Source organism: Tiliqua scincoides, chromosome 4 (assembly GCF_035046505.1).
Source record: "Tiliqua scincoides isolate rTilSci1 chromosome 4, rTilSci1.hap2, whole genome shotgun sequence".
Classification (NCBI taxonomy): Eukaryota; Metazoa; Chordata; class Lepidosauria; order Squamata; family Scincidae; genus Tiliqua; species Tiliqua scincoides.
In genome coordinates, this window is record NC_089824.1 from 49,879,560 (window position 1) to 49,897,889 (window position 18,330).

The 18,330-nt window shown below is 39.9% G+C and overlaps 1 protein-coding gene across 1 annotated transcript in view; it reads left to right on the forward strand.

Annotated features, from left to right (window-relative positions):
* Window positions 1-1,317: 1,317 nt before the first annotated feature.
* CCDC178 (coiled-coil domain containing 178) overlaps window positions 1,318-18,330 on the forward strand; it is a 153,079-nt gene continuing 136,066 nt past the window's right edge. Inside the window, exons 1-10 of the mRNA XM_066624422.1 lie at window positions 1,318-1,375; window positions 2,516-2,655; window positions 4,721-4,758; window positions 7,408-7,490; window positions 8,354-8,548; window positions 9,369-9,589; window positions 11,074-11,216; window positions 13,973-14,126; window positions 16,498-16,593; window positions 16,687-16,823. Coding sequence (XP_066480519.1) covers window positions 1,318-1,375; window positions 2,516-2,655; window positions 4,721-4,758; window positions 7,408-7,490; window positions 8,354-8,548; window positions 9,369-9,589; window positions 11,074-11,216; window positions 13,973-14,126; window positions 16,498-16,593; window positions 16,687-16,823 — 1,265 coding nt within the window. The remainder of the gene's footprint in view (window positions 1,376-2,515; window positions 2,656-4,720; window positions 4,759-7,407; window positions 7,491-8,353; window positions 8,549-9,368; window positions 9,590-11,073; window positions 11,217-13,972; window positions 14,127-16,497; window positions 16,594-16,686; window positions 16,824-18,330) is intronic.

Below are 18,330 nucleotides of genomic sequence, written 5' to 3' on the forward strand. Positions count from 1 at the left end.
GGTGGATGAAGAGGCCACAACTGACAGCTGCAGCAACTTTCTTGCTTAGTTCCCTAAAGAATGGGAATTAAAGCATGATGCCAAAGCCTTCACAGAAAAAGCAGGCTTTAGAAAGGATATGAAAGAAGTAAACGAGGAGTCAGCTCACAGGTAATCCAGAAGTTATTTTAACCATAACAGGGAGGAAGGATGGAGTCATTTAAGGCAGTGGCTCTCAAACTTTTAGCACCAGGATCCACTTTTAAGAATGAGAATCTCTCAGGGCCCACCAGAAGTGATGTCATGACCGGAAATGACATCATCAAACAGGAAAATTTTTAACAATCCTAGGCTGCGATCCTACCCACACTTACCCAGGAGTAAGTCCCATTGACTCATTGTTAAAAGCATGTATGGAGTAGCCTGTTCAAAGTACAGATCTGTCACATTTCCCCAAATGTAGTCACATACCATAAGAGCATCAAGTCTAATATATTAAAAATAAAATATTGAAATGAATGGGAACCCTCCTGAAATTCGCTTGCAACCAAACCCACAGTTTGAGAAACACTGATTTAAGCGATACCTCTTACTCGACTGGCTTGGAAGAAGTAGGGAAGAAAGCTAAATGCTTTGCTTTTGCCACAAGCACAGCAGTGGCAAAAGCGCAGCATTGGTGCAAGTGGTGGCTAAGCTTCAGCCGGACCTGTTATGATTTATAGTAAGATAATAAGAATTGTTGCTTTCTTCCCAGCTTCTTCCCAACACCTGTTAGGGTGGAAATCACCTCCTAGATTACCTGTGAGATGATTCCTCGTTCATTTCTTTCATACCCTGAGGTAGGTAAGTCCAGACCCGGACATACAACTCTTGAATAAAAATAGTTCACCAAGTAGTTTACATAGCAAAATAATAGCCCAATCCTGAGCTGCCCAGGGTGCATGGCTGCAGCGGCACCAAGAACGGCTGCCGCCACATTCTGCGTGCCTCAGCCTGCTGCAAATTTCGTCCCCTCCCCCCTTAGATTTTCGTCCCCTTCTCCCAGGTAAGGGAAGCAGCCCCACCTACTCACTTAGGTAAGGTAAAGCCGTTCGTGTAGGGCTCCGAGCTCTGCACAAATGGACAGGATCTGGTGGAGCGGAGCTCCAATTAAATTAAATTAATTAATTTAAAATGTAATTAATTAATTAAATAAAAATTAATTTTTTCACAATCTGCTAGCTTTAATAAATTGTGTATATAAATTGAAATAATGTTATGAATGTTCATGTTTTGAATAAATATGAATTTAAATTTTTTATAGATATATGTACAGGCTGCAAAGAACTCTGAGCAACAATGACTGAAATGAAATTTCTTTCGTCTCCTTCCAATGATAACACCGTGACACCTAAAGGTAAGTGTTTTTCTTTATTGCAGAATCTCATCTTAATCACATTGTGTAAAAAACTCCAAGCACTTAAACTGTTGTTTTGTTGTTATATCTGCATATATCCAACAGTATCATGATTTATAATAATGCTTGTCTTGGTGAGGGAGTCCATTTTTTGAGGAGATGCTGCACTCATGATTCTACAGTGTAATCTAGCAGTTCTGTCCAACAATCATAACTCTGCCATTTAATTAGTAATACAGGTCTAGCCTATTTATACACAGATTTTTTATACATGGGTTTGACTCAACACGAATGGCCCCTGCAAATGAGAAGGAATGTGCTGATCCCTGGAGAAGGGGAAAATGCACCCCTTTAAAATCAGTTTAGAAAACTGAACAGTCCTTTAACAATAGCCTCCTTAATGAGAGGGGGGGGCAGCTGGCTGACAATCCATCAATTGTTCTCTCTCCAGCAGACCCCTCCCTTCCCCTTGAGCAAGAAAGGTGAAGGGAGGGGCTGAGTGAAGTGCCTTTGTAAGCTCTAGGAGGACAACTGATTGATGGATTGTCTTCCTAATGACTCTTATTTTACATCACAATGATCAGCAAGGCTGTTTTTAAATCACCAGAGCAAAGAAACTTTGTTTTTTAAATTGATTCGCTATAGTGCTTTTTTTGCCATCCACTTGAGTGCTTGGAACCGAACCCCTGCAAATAATTCGTCCCAACCTGTAGTGCCTTCCAGCTGTTTGGAAGTAAGTGAGGGCGCAGTACTAACCCACTTTCCAACAACAACATAAGGGCAATGCAGCTCCTAGTTAAAGAAACAAATATTCCCTTACTTTGAGGAAGCATCCATGAATGCCCCCAAAATGAAGGATGCCTCACATATCCCATTGGTGCAGTTATGTTAGTGCTGGAAATTGGGTTAGGATTTGGACCCAAGTGAATTTAGTCCGCCCCCCCCCCAACTCCTTGCCAAGTTGATCAACACAGTTGCTCCTTTGCTGACTGGGCTAAATGCAGTCTAGGGTATTTTCTGTGCATAAAGACAGTTGAATCAGGGTCTGCAACTACAGAGATCACAAACTGATTGTAACGTTTAGCCTTTGTAAGATACTTATTCCTCGTAAAAATAAATAACTACCCTGAATTATTTTAGATATGAATGAAAAGATGCTTTTTGGTGCGCCCGCCAAACAGCGTAGTTGTGCTGCCGTAAATACTCCGTCTTCGTGTGTTAACAAGGCTGTTCATCACATTCAAGATCTAGAAGTGAAAATGGAAGAATCCTTTCAACAGGTAATAGATGTAGATGTCCTCCCATGCCCTCTAGATAGAAAGTATCCAGTTTCTATATCCTCCTTCCTGAAAGAATGTCAAACTAGTTTACTTACTGTTTGGGGTACAACTTCCCAAGTAACAATTTTTTTCCCAAGATCAACAATTTTGATCTGTTGCAGCAAATGCAATAAAGAGTCTTCTGGCACCTTAAAAATGAAGGGATTTATTGGGGCATAAACTTTGTGAACTCGAGTCCTTTTCAGCAGCTGCCAGAAGTGTTATACTTAGGACAAAACTGCATGCTATGCTAAATGTGCAATGTGATTTGGGGAGTTTATTTTATTAATAATGCTGGAGCAGGGTGAAACATGGTGAAATTGCAATGGTGGTATGGAGGGAGGCTTTAATACTTTGCCCCTGCCATGGTTCCAATCCTGATCATTGCCCCCTGCATGTTATGTTTACTTGGGGGAAAATGCTTCCTCTGGCACATATACCATACCATCATTGAGTAACTAAGGGCACAATCCCACAATTTTGGCCAATGGGCTATATCCAAAGAAAGTTAATCATAACTGTTCCTGTGAAAACAAGACAAGTTAGTCATGGCTAACCCACCTCACTTCCTATTGGCACACCACAAAACTTGTGATACTGTGTCTGGCACTTAATCTAGAGTGGCGGTGATGCGTCAACATAAACAAAACAACTGTCAAGTGTGGAGCAAAGCATGTTTCAAGATATTACTTGACAACATCAAGTAATGATCCTACCTGTCCTCTAGGTCATCTGAAGGAGCCTTTCTTACTGCTGCCACCAGTAGAGGTGAGGGGGGTGGCAGCTAGGAATAAGGTCTTCTCGGTCATGTCGCCCCATTTATGGAATTCTCTTCCCCTGGAATTATGAACATTTCCCTCTATGGAGACCTTTCAGTGGGGCCTCAAGACCTTCTTGTTCATGAAGGCTTTTAACTGATACAGGGGGCTGGCATTTTTTAATGATGTATATTTTAATTGTTGTGATCCTGGGTGTTTGTTTTAGTTGTTTTTAATATATATTGTATTGTTTTCATGTTTCACTTTGTTAGCTGCCTTGAGTCCCCTTTGGTGCAGGAGAAAGGCGGGATAAAAATACTGTAAATAAATAACACGTTAAGGCAGTGGTTCTTGAACTTTTTAGCCCAGGACCCACTTTTTTAGAATGACAATCTCTCGGGACCCACTGGAAGTGATGTCATTAACCTGGAAGTGATATCATGGCTGGAAACGACATCATCAAACAGGAAAATCTTTAACAATCCTAGGCTGCAATCCTATCCACACTTACCCAGGAGTGATCCCATTGACTATCATTGTTAAAAGCATATACAGAGTAGCCTGTTCAAAGTACAGATCTCCCCAAATGCAGTCACATACCAAGTTGGTATCAAGTCTAATATACTAAAAATCAAATATTGAAATGAATGGGGACCCACCTGAAATTGACTTGTGACCCTTCTAGAGGGTCCTGACCCTCAGTTTGAGAAACAGTGAGTTAAGGCATAACATCAATATTTATTCCTCAGAATCACAAATAGCACAAAGGCTGATTCTTTGCAGTCACACACCAGCAAATCAGATCCACATGCACGTACACACTCACATTTGCAGTTGCTCAAAATTTAACCTGAAATGGATTAACCCATAGAGTGGTAATAAGAAATTGCAATCTGTGATAAAGCTGTTGTAAGGCTGGCATGTTGAGCAAGCTCATGTATACTTGATGATGTGTGGCACACATGATTCTCCAGCTGGATCTAGCAGTTCTGTTCAACAATCATAACTCTGCCCAGTAATTAGTAATAGTGCCTTTTAGCTGTGTATATCAAAGTTACCAAAAACTGGCACATGGAATTGCCTGTGTGTGTGAATGATGATAATGGTGTGTGGCTCATGAAGCTTTTTAAAAACAGAGTCCAACTTATTTCCCTGCATTTTTGTGGGTGTCTAATTATGTGCAATAATTCTATAATGGACTTGGGGAAATTCTGATATGTGCAATATAGTCTAGATGTCATAATAAAGCATCTCATTTATATTTGCAGTATAATCGTTTATATAAGTTGGAGAAAATTCTACATACGTAAGTATTTTATGAGCTTTGATCCAATAGTTGTTTGATACACCATTTTAACTAGGCAGACAAAAGGAAATAAAAATGATATGAAAACAAATTTCTTCTCTGCTTTAAACTGAAGCATAATTTGGCTTTGTAAAAATCAATACATTGCAAGTTTAGATCAGGGTTCTTAAATTGTGAATTTCTCTAAGTCAAAAAGACTATTCCAAGTATGAAAACAGCAATGTTGAATGACAATGCTTGTTATTATTCTGGATCAAGGGTAGGCAGGAGAGACCAGAAGAACCATGTGAGATCAAAGGGAAGATAAATAATGACTAGAAATCTGCTTCAATAGTATAAGATTTCCTTAACAATCCCCAGTACTGATTCTAAACCCAAATGGCAGGGACTACAAGAAACCCTGCATTTGTGGATAGTATCACAAATGTTTTGGAGCTTATATAGGCTCTGTCTCCATTCACAAAGTATGTCTCACCTCTGTCACAGGTGAATACCACTTTCCGTTCTTGTGAGTTCTTATGTATTCGAAATTCTCTCCCTCTGTTATACATACATGTGTACACATACCAGATTCTTCCATTTATGTTGTGATTCAGCCCCCAGTCAATGATACCAGTGCTGGGGACTAGTTGGCAGAGTTGTCTATAGCAATTCTAGATATTGTGCCTTTCCAAGTTCCTTCAGATCAGAATGTGTCCATTCTCAGCCAAAGCAATTTAAATTCCTTGTCTTATTGCAGATGTGGAGAACAGTCTCTGTGAGCAAACTTCCTGCCACAGAGTGGGACGGGAAGCATTTCTTGCAAGCCCCTGCAAAATCTTACAGGTCATTGTTGTCATGCATGTACCTTGCAAATTATTTCCCCCTTCCTCACAGACACTGCAACATCCTAGTTCCTCTAGAGCAGCATCTCTTCCTTACCTGCATTAGGATCCTGCTGCTTCAGGACCACACTTCTGTCCTCTATGTTGCCAGATTCTTTGGTATAAACCACATTATGCATTTCCTGTCCCTTGGCCATGGCCAGCATCCTCCTTTTATGTTTACTGACTTGTGTAAGCCCTATTCAACAAATTGTGATCCTGGTAACTTCAATTAAAAGTTTATTACTTGCAGGTTCAGTCCATTTTATTTCTTCTTGTTGATCCTGGCTGGGGGATTAGTGAGTGATAGATGGTTTACTGTAGCAGGAATAGCCTAAACTGACCCACTGTCAGTTTCCCTTCCATGCTTGTGTGTGTGTGTGTGATTTTCATTTTTTTTTTAAATAGTGAAACAGTGCTATTTTGCTATTGAAAAAATGCCACTTGATTCTGAGTGGTACCCAGGATCTGGTATGAAATGCAAATAGTCAGAATCTATCAGATTCAACAAATTTGTAAATTGAAAGTTATCCAGAAAGTTTAGCACGATCACATTTCATATCAAATGAGAAAAATTCCCAAAATAAAAATATTAGCTAAAAAGAAGTTGAGGAGGAGAGCTGAGAGGGACACATTTCTTCAAGAAGCGTGGAGGTTGTAAAACCAAGATTATAGAAGGTATACCCAAGTTAAGGAAAAAATACAAATATGGTATGTTCAATAGAATGCCAGCATGGTTTATGAGCAGTCAATGAAGCTCTAAAAGACAAGATGATTTTATTCATCAAAAAAAGTTGTCTTGTTCAAATTAGAAAAAAATTCTGTTCCACAGAATGACAAGTTCACTTGTAAAATATGATGCCACAAGATGTGCTGATGGCCACTGGTTTAGATGGCTTCAAAAGAAGGTAGAGAACTTTGGGGGACGACGACGACAAGTATGCTTAAATGGCTTAATATTGTTTAGCTAAAATAGGTATTTGGAACCAGTACTTGCACTGAATGGCAGTTTGGAACAAACTCTAGGATAGGGCTACTACCTCCATGCTTTGTTTCCGACATTCTCAAAACTTCTGGCTAGGCACTGCTGGAGAAAACGGGACTAAACAGCCCACATAAGCTCTTAATAGCCACACAGAGTCCTTGCATGCGTTAGGGACCATGCGTTAGGGACCCCAATTCACCATATGGATGGGAAATCTGCTTGTGCCAAATTTGTACATACTTTGGGGTAACCACAGAACTTCAGATTAAGGCCTTGGATATTCTTAGTGTAAGAAGCACAAATTAAAGTGGGCCCTTTTTATCTCCAGGTTTGATGCTGCAGATTTGACTCAGAGTGGGTGCTGACCTACACTGGAGGGCCTCACTTGACCTTCCAGATGCATTTGAGTCTTCTGGTTGGGCAGTCCTTAAGGCCTTCCCCATGGATTCCATAGTCCATGGATATCTGTATCCGTGGGGGGAGGGGGGTTCAGGAACAGAGATCCCCCATGGATACCAAAGGCTGACTGTATATTAGCAATCTATCCAGAAGAAATCTGAATTATACAATTGTCAGGAGATAACAGAGAGGGAGCAGAATGGGAAAAGAAAGAGTAACAAGGAATGAATGTGAGCAAAAGCCAATATGTGTACTTGGGCTTTGTTTTGTTTGAGGGCAAGAACTAAGGGATTTAGGGGTTAAGCCATAGTTTCAAGGAAGAGATGAGGACTGAAGAAAGAAAAGCACCAACCACATGTTGGGAGGAAGTTCCAAGCTGAAAATATTGGCTTATGTTTACAGGGCTTCAGATATTAAAAGTGAAGAAGCTGAAGATTCCTGGTTGTCTTCAGAACTGAAGGCTGAACAGTCATTATATTGCAAAGGTAAGAATGATCAAGTACTTAGACTTTTTCAGAATATTGTTGGGAAAACAATTTAGTTGGAATTATTTCCATAGGTTGCGTCACACTAGCAAGATGCCTACTAAATAGCGGGAATGTTTGAAAATTGTGCTTCTCCAAAGAGGGAAACCGTAAGGGAAGAGTTCTATATTGCAGTGACAGGTCTGCACCTGACAATCTTGCCCTGGGTCGTAAATCTTTCAAGCTAACAGCAACCTGTGATATTGGGCTGTTCTTCCTCAAGATGATGTTTGTGGCAGCATTTATTTTGGCTTGTATGGTTAAGTGAAAGGTTTGAGATGCAACCTCCTTCCGTCAGGTTGCTCAAGATTCAGAAAGAAAAACTGGTCCTGAGGACTTCAGAACATTTTTGGCACAGCTGCAGCCCCATGCACCGGGCAGCTCAGCACTGGGCTGTCACTTAGCTCTGCCATTCTTGCTTTCTGATGCCTTCTGAAAAGAGTTTTATGTTGCTGTACATCTGGTCTGAAGACTTGAATGTTCTTGTCTATGTTTTATTGAAATAGTGTTTGGCTCTACTGATTTCTGTCAGTTTTTATTGTTGTTTAACTGTATTGTTGTCAGCCATCTTGGAGATCCCATGTTAAGCAGAGAGTCAGGGTATAAATATTTTAACTAATATATTGTGTTTGTTGTTGCCTTTTTATACAATTAATGAAGAATATCTATTGAAATTAAATCCTGATTTGTGTGTACCTGGATCTAGAACATTCGTGTGACATGTGAACTGTGACATGCATGTGACATGAAGTTCAAATTATGCATTTGAGATGTACCTGAAATGAGGATTACTGCATCTTTATCTTTTTTTTTAATTTCTAAAGACATCCAGCCCTTAAAGTGGAAAACAGTAGCTGTCCTGGGAGAGGTCATAGAGTTAGTTACAAGACTAGAAGATGAACGAAAAGCAGCTGAAGAAGCTTTGGAGGTTGAAATATGCCGTAGGAAAAAACTGTATCAAAATGCTGATTACTTGTCACTTTGGAGGCTGCAACAACTTCCCATAGCTGTTCAAAAAGGTATGAAAGACAGCAGTGTAAAGAAAAATAAATTGACGTGTTGGGGATCCACATTTGATCTTTCAAAAACTTTAATGATTAACTATTACGCAATACTATTCTTTTCTAAAACCTGTCTTTGAATAGTAAAAATAATTAATAATAAGTTCTCAAAGCAGTAACTATAATACTTTACTTTGGCATTTAAGATACCTGTGATGTTACAGTAAGTCTCACAGAAGGAAAGAATTATGTTGCCTTTCTCTATCAAACGATAAACAAAAAACCTCATTCCAGCTTCCAGCACCTAGAAACCAAGGCTCAGGCATTTTATATATACAATGAGCTTTTTTTTGCATTTACTTTTGAGTTAAAACATACTTATATATACTGTGGTCAACCTCTGGACCTATGTAAGATCATCTGACCTTTGAGCAATCTTGGACAGCTTCCTCTTTTTTGTATCTCCAAAGCTGGAAGCAAGAGTAAACATTCATGCTGAGAAGTGTTAACACATGTCAGCAAAAATAGTCTGTTACATCACACAGAAAACTTCTTTTTCTTTTTCAAGTTAACAGAGCCCTCATACTTCTGGAGCAAGGGTTATTAACTCCGCAGTCCACATGAGTGGAACATCACAAGCTATAGCATGGGGACATCTTGTCTTCAGATGAGAGACCATCATGGGGACAGTTACGTGCATAGAAAAAGTGTGTGAATATACAGCTTATAGGGAATTCTGCACACATCTGAGAATGCATCTGTTATTATTTTTTGTTCAGTCTTGAAATATGAGAGGCATAATTTTTTATACTGCACAGCTTATTTTTTTCATCCACAGAATGGGAGGACGGTTCACAGGATATAACAGAATTTCAGTGCCTTTTTAAAAATCAAACCCTGCAGCTGCAGGATGCAGTAAACCAACTGACAAGAATAGACATAGCTAATGCAGATATTCAGAATAATATAGACTTCATGAAGAAATACAGCCCTCTGCTGGGAGAAAAGATGACTTATGAAGGTGATGCTATGGCAGAAGTTAGAGAGATATATAGAAAGGTAAACTATTAAATTCTTTCTTTAAACTTTTCCATGGGCTTGGTAAATTCTTATTCGAAATTCCAGTATGTAGCTATGTCACAAGAAAATGAGTGTGGTGCGCAAATATTTCTCTTTAGTAATAAGAATGCAAAGGCAGATGTAGTATAAAGATAATGTATAGATTTGGCCAAACTCTTTAGCTTAATCTAACAGTTTATCTAACAGTCATTTTAAATAATAAATTATTTCCCTGTGCATGTAAGAGACAGAGCGTAATAAGGGATATGTAGTTAAAATTAAATTAGATACAAGCTAAGTAGAAACTTTCTAAAGTTCTGTGTAGTTATGCCTGTGGGATAGATGTATTCAAATGCAGGCTGAATGCCATGTCCAGCAATCATTCAGCAGTTTGGATTGTACAAATTTTAATTAAGACTATCTGATTAAGCAAAATTTGATGCAAAAAGACTAGAGGCTATAAAAAAGTGCAATTTTTGATAGTAGTAAACCAAACATTATGTGATTACTCTGCCTCATACCACGATGTAGGAAAAGAAAAAACATTACTCTTGCACAGGCAAAGAGGGAGAAAGGGTAATGGAGGTTATTTACAACTTTGGTTTTTTTTAATAGCTTATGCCTTAGCACAGTGGTTCCCAAACGTTTTTAGCACCAGGACTCATTTTTTTAAAACAGCACTCTGTCAGGACCCACCTAGATTTACCAGACTTTTAAAAAAGGAGATCTAGAAAAAAATAATATTTTATTTGTTTGTTTGTTTAAAATAAAGGGAAAGAAAGACCCACAAACATTTATCTCCCTATATATACACATGCTTGTAAACTGCAGATCAGCTCTTGCAAGGCAGTTAGCAGTTATAGTCTGGTTTTTGAATAGCTTCTGAACTTGAGGCAATTCGTTATCTTATCTTTCCATTACCCTTTGGCAGCCCACCAAAAATCAGGTCGCATCCCACCAGTGGGTCCCGACCCAAAGTTTGTGATCCACTGCCATAGCACATCTGTTAAAACTGTTAAGGTGCCTCAGGACTCTTTGTTGTTTTTGCTTTCACATACTAATACAGCTACCTCTTTGGAATTCTTTGGATAGCCTATGGCTATTATCATCTCTTGATCATCTTCTGCTGTGGCCAAGGGAAGGAACTCCAGCTGTTTATTACTTGGAGAGAAGGGGAAAAACACCAAGTTACATAATGTTCCATACAGGCTACCCAAAAAACCTTGGTTTCACAAAAATCTTATGCATTGACCTTGGGATAAGTCATTTTAAACTCAGTAGAATTTATTTCTGAGTAAACAAATAGAGGATTAAGATACAAGTTCCACTTTTATGCTTAAAACCTACATAGAAACATGCAAAATGATTACAAATATAATCAGAGATAAGTGATAACCTCACATTATTCCATTAGACAAATGTGACCAAAAAAATTGCTGTTTTTGAGCTTATCACTGATAAAATGATTTCTGTATTTTTCCAAGACAAAATCTGTATATGATATTGTTCACTGTCAACTTGAGCAAACGAGAGCTGCACATCAACAAATCTTAGAAGAGCAAGAGCAGGAAAGAATAACTATGGCTAACGCAATAAGGGCAGCTGAGATACTCTTGAACCGTTTAATGTAAGTGCCTTTTAAATTTAAATTGTTGTCATATTGTTCTTTCCGTGGTCTCTGTTCATTGGTGCATGAGAACATACGGCCCAATCCTATCCAGCACAGGAGCTCCAGTGCCAAATGGCAACCACTGCATCCTATACAGGATTTGAGCAGGCTCGAGGTCTTCTCTGAATTAGAGGACATTTGTCCACTTACCCTGAGTAACAGCCCAATCCTATGCATGTCTACTCAGAAGTAAGTCCCATTAGAGTCAATGGGGCTTACTCCCAGGAAAGTGTGGCTAGGATTGGGCTGTAAAACCCCAGCCTGCTCAATGGGGCTTCTCAGAGCTGCACCATTTAGCTGGCACAGACTTGCGAAACCCCGTGTCAAGCTTTTGAGCCTGGGAATGGGGATAGGATTTGGTAGTGTCTCAATCCCCAAGGTGCCATTGCTACTGTTCGCACATCACCACCACCCTTAAGGTGGTAGTGACTGGTTCATGCTACCCTGGGGTCACAATCCCAGTGCTGGGAACCACTGTCCTACACTGTCTCAGGCAAGCAGAAGTCGCAGGTCATCAGCATAAATGTTAAAAGAGTTTTCCCCTGGCAAAGAATTATCACAGCCTTTTCACCTGACAACAAATAACTCAGCCATCAATATCAGCAGCTTCATTCTTCCACTCCCAGTAACCTACTTTTGTAATTGCCAGTTGTCAATGTGAGTGCTTGCTGACTTTTCTCCTAATCCAGGGGTGCCCAAACCCTGGCCCGGGGGCCACTTGTGGCCCTTGAGGACTCCCAATCCGGCCTGCAGGGAGCCTCCAATCTCTAATGAGCCTCTGGCCCTAAGGAGACTTGCTGGAGCTCCTGCTGACCCAATGCAACTGCTCTCAGTGTGAGGGCGACTGTTTGATCTCTCGCATGAGCTGTGGGATAAGGGCTCCCTCCACTACTTGCTGTTTCACGTCTGTAATGCAGCAGCAGCAAAGGAAAGGCGGGTCTTGCTTTGTGCAAGGCCTTTTATAGGCCTTGAGATATTGCAAGACCTTCATTCATTCATATAAGTTCCATCTCTAAAATATTCATTTATGTAAATATATGTAAATTTATTCAAATTTGAAATATAAATTTAATTCTTTTTTATTCCTGGCCGCCAACACAGTATCAGAGAGATGATGTGGCCCTCTTGCCAAAAAGTTTGGACACCCTTGTCCTAATCCATACCAATCCCATTATTTTCCATGTGAAAAGTTGTTTTAATTTATGCATTTTCTGTGTATGTGTCATTTTCTAGGAATGTAACTGCCATATAAATCGAGAGCTGCCTATATGTTCATTTTAGAATTGTTTTGTTCTAAGCAGTGATGGTAATGGAGAGCAGGTATTGCAATCGGCAGTATCTCAAAGAAGAGAGACTGCAGATTTTGAGGTTTAAGCTTTGCTACCTTTGCTTATTTTGCTAATCCATCTAGCATTAATCTGTACAGGAATCTGTACACTAACGTTGATTGTGAATTGTTTAGTGGTTTGATTTAGATGTCCTGAAGAAGTAGACTTTGGAGTTTCAAGTGCATTGCGATAGCAATATATTAGGGAACTACACTGGCTATTTTATAAACTGTTTACCAGAGATAAGCAATTTTTATTTTTAATAAAAATCAGTTAAATTGAGTAGTGTGAGACAACTGATTAACAGCCCAATCCTATCCAATTTTCCAGCCCTGGTGCAGCCCTGGTGCAGCCCCGGGGTAAAGGAACAAATGTTCCCAAACCTTAAGGAGGCCTCTGTGACTGAATCCCCAACACAGGAAGCAGTGCATACTCCATTGGCAGAGCAGCAGCAGCACTGGAAAATTGGATCGGATTGGGCCCTAAATTGTTAATGTATATTTGTAAGAACATAAGAACAGCCCTACTGGATCAGGCCATAGGCCCATCTAGTCCAGCTTCCTGTATCTCACAGTGGCCCACCAAATGCCCCAGGGAGCACACCAGATAACAAGAGGCCTCATCCTGGTGCCCTCCCTTGCATCTGGCATTCTGACATAACCCATTTCTAAAATCAGGAGGTTGCGCATACACATCATGGCTTGTACCCCATAATGGATTTTTCCTCCAGAAACTTGTCCAATCCCCTTTTAAAGGCATCTAGGCTAGACGCCAGCACCACATCCTGTGGCAAGGAGTTCCACAGACCGACCACACGCTGAGTAAAGAAATATTTTCTTTTGTCTGTCCTAACCCGCCCAACACTCAATTTTAGTGGATGTCCCCTGGTTCTGGTATTATGTGAGAGTGTAAAGAGCATCTCCCTATCCACTCTGTCCATCCCCTGCATAATTTTGTATGTCTCAATCATGTCCCCCCTCAGGCGTCTCTTTTCTAGGCTGAAGAGGCCCAAACGCCGTAGCCTTTCCTCATAAGGAAGGTGCCCCAGTCCCGTAATCATCTTAGTCGCTCTCTTTTGCACCTTTTCCATTTCCACTATGTCTTTTTTGAGATGCGGCGACCAGAACTGGACATAATACTCCAGTTTGAGTATTGAGTATAGAACTTTCCTTTTCATTGGCTGGTTGCTGAGATTCCATAGCTCTGATGTTGGACTACCTGTTGATAAATCAGTTTCTGTTTTGCTGTGCTGAGAGAGGAATGAAGTTTGAGACTAGAACCAAATGATTTTGTGAAGCTTCATAGTTGTAGTGTGCTAATTAATAAAATTTCAGGTGAATTTAAATACTTTTGGATTAATGAATTTTTTTTACTCTTTCCTCTTAGGAATGAGCTAAGAGAAGCTGAAAACATATGCAATGATATATGTAACAAGGTAAAAGAAAAAGAGGCAGCAATATTACAAAACAGAAAACTTCTTGAACAACTAATCAAGAAAGATACACAGATAAAGGCTGACATAATAACTTGGCATGACAAAGTGAGTTTTGAACATTTATATTCAGGGAAGTAAATCCTGTAAACTGGATATCATATAAAATACATATTTAGCATGTTGTCGATTGAAAAGTCAGGCCTCCCTATAGGATTATTTTCCTAATTATCCCAAAGAATGGAGGCCATCCTATTGATAATGCATTTGAACATTGACTTGTAAACCTGTTTACTAGTTAGTAGCCCTATATGCATGTCTTATGGTGCTCTATACAGAGAAGTTGTCTGTACACATGTATATTTGAAAATGGTTGTAATTTGAAGTTCTTCCTTTTTACCTTTTTCACTTGCCCTTTTACATTTGTTTAAAAAAAGATACATTGACAGACTTGCAGCACAATCCTATGACTGTTTTCTCAGAACTATGTCCCACTGTGTTCAGTGGTACATTTACAGAGTATTGTAACCTTAGGCATGCCTTTTAATGGCACATTTGATATCTCATATGTTTTGGTCCTGAGATAAGTGTGGCAAATTCCCCTTTTAGGACCCCAAATCAGTATTTCTTTCTGAGAAATAGATATTGAAGGGGAAACATCATGGTGACTAGATGAAATAGGCAGCAATGGCTATGCTTTCTCTATATGTAAGGTGTTACTATACTTCTCACAAGCTGTGAGATCTTTAGAGCCGCTGGGAAGATCAAACAACAGGTACATCATGGTTGAGATATTTTCTAATGTAAATTTCTCCTGTATTATAACTAAATAAAGTTTATTTCTGATTAAATGTGTATGGAATTGGACTGTTAGTCATCTTTCTTAGAAGCCCTACATATACATAATGTTTAGCAGAAAACTGGTATTATATTAATGTGGTGTCAGAACCTTGTTATGTTGTGTTTGATGCCAAAGACTTGCCTGCAAAGACTACCTTTATCTTCCTTGAACAAACCTTCTCTGCAGTGTCTCTTGCCATTCATGAAAACCTTTAAGATCCATCACCCTAAACCAGTGATTTCCAAACTTACTGTGGTCTTTCAGGATCCAAATTGCCGGATCCTAGGAGACCCAGAGCCAGGCCTGGAGGGGGGTAGGGAGAAAAATGCCTGAGACTGTGTCCATGCAGTGCTCTAGACCGTGCCGGAAGCATTGTGAGGCTCCTGACGTGATCTTAAGACCATATTTAAGACCATGGGAAAGCCTCAGAACACTTTCCCAGTCCGTCTTAACGTTGCATGAGGCTCCATGGCAATAGGTAAGCTGGGGGTGGTGTGGTGCTGGGGAGCACACAGTTTGAGAACCATTGCCCTAAAGCATCTATATCAGTGTTTCTCAAACAGTGCGTTGGGACCCACTAGGTGGGTTACAAACCAATTTGAGGCAGATCCCCATTCTTTTCAATGTGTATTTTATTTTTCATATACAAGACTTGTTGCTACCATGGTATGTTTCTGCATTTGGGAAATGTTACAGATCTGTATTTTTAACTAGTTACTATGTATATGCTTTTAACAATGATAGTCAATGAGTTTTACTCCTGGGTAAGTGTGGATAGGATTGTAGCCTTTGGGATGTTTGGGGAATTTTTTTTTTTATGAGCAGATCAGCTGCTGCTTGGGAGGGTTAAGAGAGTTCTTCTGTATTTTAAGTAAATTTTGAAACTTATTTTAAACTTTAATTTACTTACTTTAATTAGATTTGATTTTGTCATATTAAAATTTTTCCTGCTTGATGATGTCACTTCTGGCCATGACATCACTTCCATGTTAATGACATCACTTCCAGTGGGTCCCAGTGTTAAAAAGTTTGAGAACCACTGATCTAGATTCCTAAAAATTGTCACTTCTCTCTTTAACCTTTCAGTTCTCTGTTACCTATGAGATGATAGATTATTACATACAATATTAAGGCTAACCACATTGACTATTTTACTTGACTTCTTTTTTTCAAACTATGGAATTGTTTTTAATAAACTATGGCTAAATAATCCTTAGGGTCATGTGAAACACACAACTTGAATGTTTTTTTTTTCCTTCCTTCCTTTTTTTTTTTTTTTTTAGAAAATAGTGTGCAGGGGTGGGGGATGGAATACGCCAAAACCACAGTGTGGGGGGTGTTGGTATAGTTTCAATCTTGATTGCTTCTCCTGCCCATTATTTTTAATGAACAAAACTTCCATCAAAAGCCAATGAATTGCAGTGCAGGATCTCTCAACCCCTGATGAGATATGGACCCACTTTGTCCCCCCTGCATGTTGTTTTCTAAAACAAAAACAAAACAGAAATTTAATTTGCGTGTTTAGGGTCACATCTAGTTTGACTCTTACTATAGTGTAAGATTGCAAATTCCAGCTTTGCTGTAATTTAGCAAATAAGTACTGAATGAATAATTTAGTTATTTTTTAAAATGTTTTAGATAAAACGTTTGTCTGCGAAAATTGCTGAACAGGAAAATGAGAACAGAGAGTTACGGAAGGAATATTCTAAATCAGTGGAAGAAATGAGAAGTAGAGTAAGTTTGAAAAAGTATATGCATAAAAATATTTTTGTATTCCCTGTTCTACAACAATTGCAATTTTTTACTATATACCATAATTTTTCCTAGAAATCCAGCAGGAACTCTGATCTACAGGATCTGAATGATAGACTTTCAAACTGTCTTCAGAAAATATCTGAGATAGAGGATGAAAACAAATATCTTCGGGAAGAAAATAAAGGATTTTTGCACAAGTTCCGAGAGTCGTAAGTGCAACGGTGTTAATAATTGATGGGTTTCTAATCCAAAGCTCCAGCAAATTAACCTGGACTACTTCACTTTTTACTTGTTCTCATTAGTTAGCATTCACAGCAATGCTTACACAAATGTGCCAACACAAGCCATTTTCCTATGCCCCCTCCTCTTCACTGCAGCCTCTTCCTCTGCTGTTTGCAGCAGGAAAGGTCTCTCATTCACTCTCTGGCATCTTACAGATTCCATGTATGTAGATTCCATCTTATAGATTCGATGATGTAACTCTGCAAGAAGATGGAGAGCCTGTCTCTTTAAATTTTAGCAAATAGTTGTAGGGACCCTCCAATTTATATTGGGACTGTGGTGCTGGAGTTAATCTTCCTCCATCATTTTCTTGATTAAAACTACACCTCCTGCAACTACTGGCCCTGTTACAGGAATGTCATGTGCTGCTTGACTTTTTATGCCCTTGTTTTCTTCTGTACGCTCTCTCCCATATGCTGAACTCACACTTTTTCTTCTTGGTCTTCTCTCTTCTGTCTTCAGTTCTTCCCTGATCTCACACCAAGGCATTCTCAGGAATGCCAGCAGTGTTCCAGGCACTGTTCATGTTGACTGCCGCCCATGGGCAGTGTATGTTGAGGAACACTGCTAGCACTCACAGCAGCAGCTAAATATCCACGTATACTGAATCCTGTGTGTACCACTGCTCTGAGTATGAGATCCCACCAGTGGGTTGAAGTAGTCATGAACAACAGTTGTTATGCTGCTGGCCTAAATTTTTCACTTAGTATACAAGGCGGCATTGATGGGTAGTTGAGCAGCCTAAGCAGATCTGTCACGTGAATTGGGGCAGATCTACCGCCTCTGCCAGCACTCCCCACAATAAAAACCTCAGGCATATGAATGTCACTTCTGCCTCCTCACCTGCCAGCTGGATGGATAAAGGGCGAGGTGGGCAAAGAGATGGAACAAGGTGAAGTGATAGATCATGTTGATCTGGAGTCCATCTGCCTGCCCTATATCCATACCTTTAGCTCTGGCACCATCTTCTTTCTCCGAGTGGTCCTGTTTGAAATAAACATGATAAGCGGAGCATGCTGGAAAGGTTCCCAACATGCTTGCCTGTTCCTATTTGTTTTAAACAGGAATAAGGAAGAGGGGTTGGAGCTGAATGTAAAAATGCAAGGCGGTGGGCTCTGGATCACTGTGCTCCTCCTCTTCTTGCCCGCCCAGCTACTTTCCTGAGCTTCTGGGTTGGAGAAGAGATGGCAGTGGTGGTTGGTTTTTTCCCCTCCAACCTCCAGAGGACTTCCTTCCTGCCCCTTTCCTCTTCCCGCTGGCTCTCAGCAAGCAGGAAAATGATTGGAGAGCCAATTTGAAGTGGTTCCATGGGTGGAGGCCGGAGGGTGGTGTTGGGTACTTGTGAGGTGGGGGCACCACTTAGCAGTTTGCCACTCTCCCCAAATTCGTTGCTCAAAGTGAGCACTTCAGTCAGCCTCATTGCTAGGTTGGCCC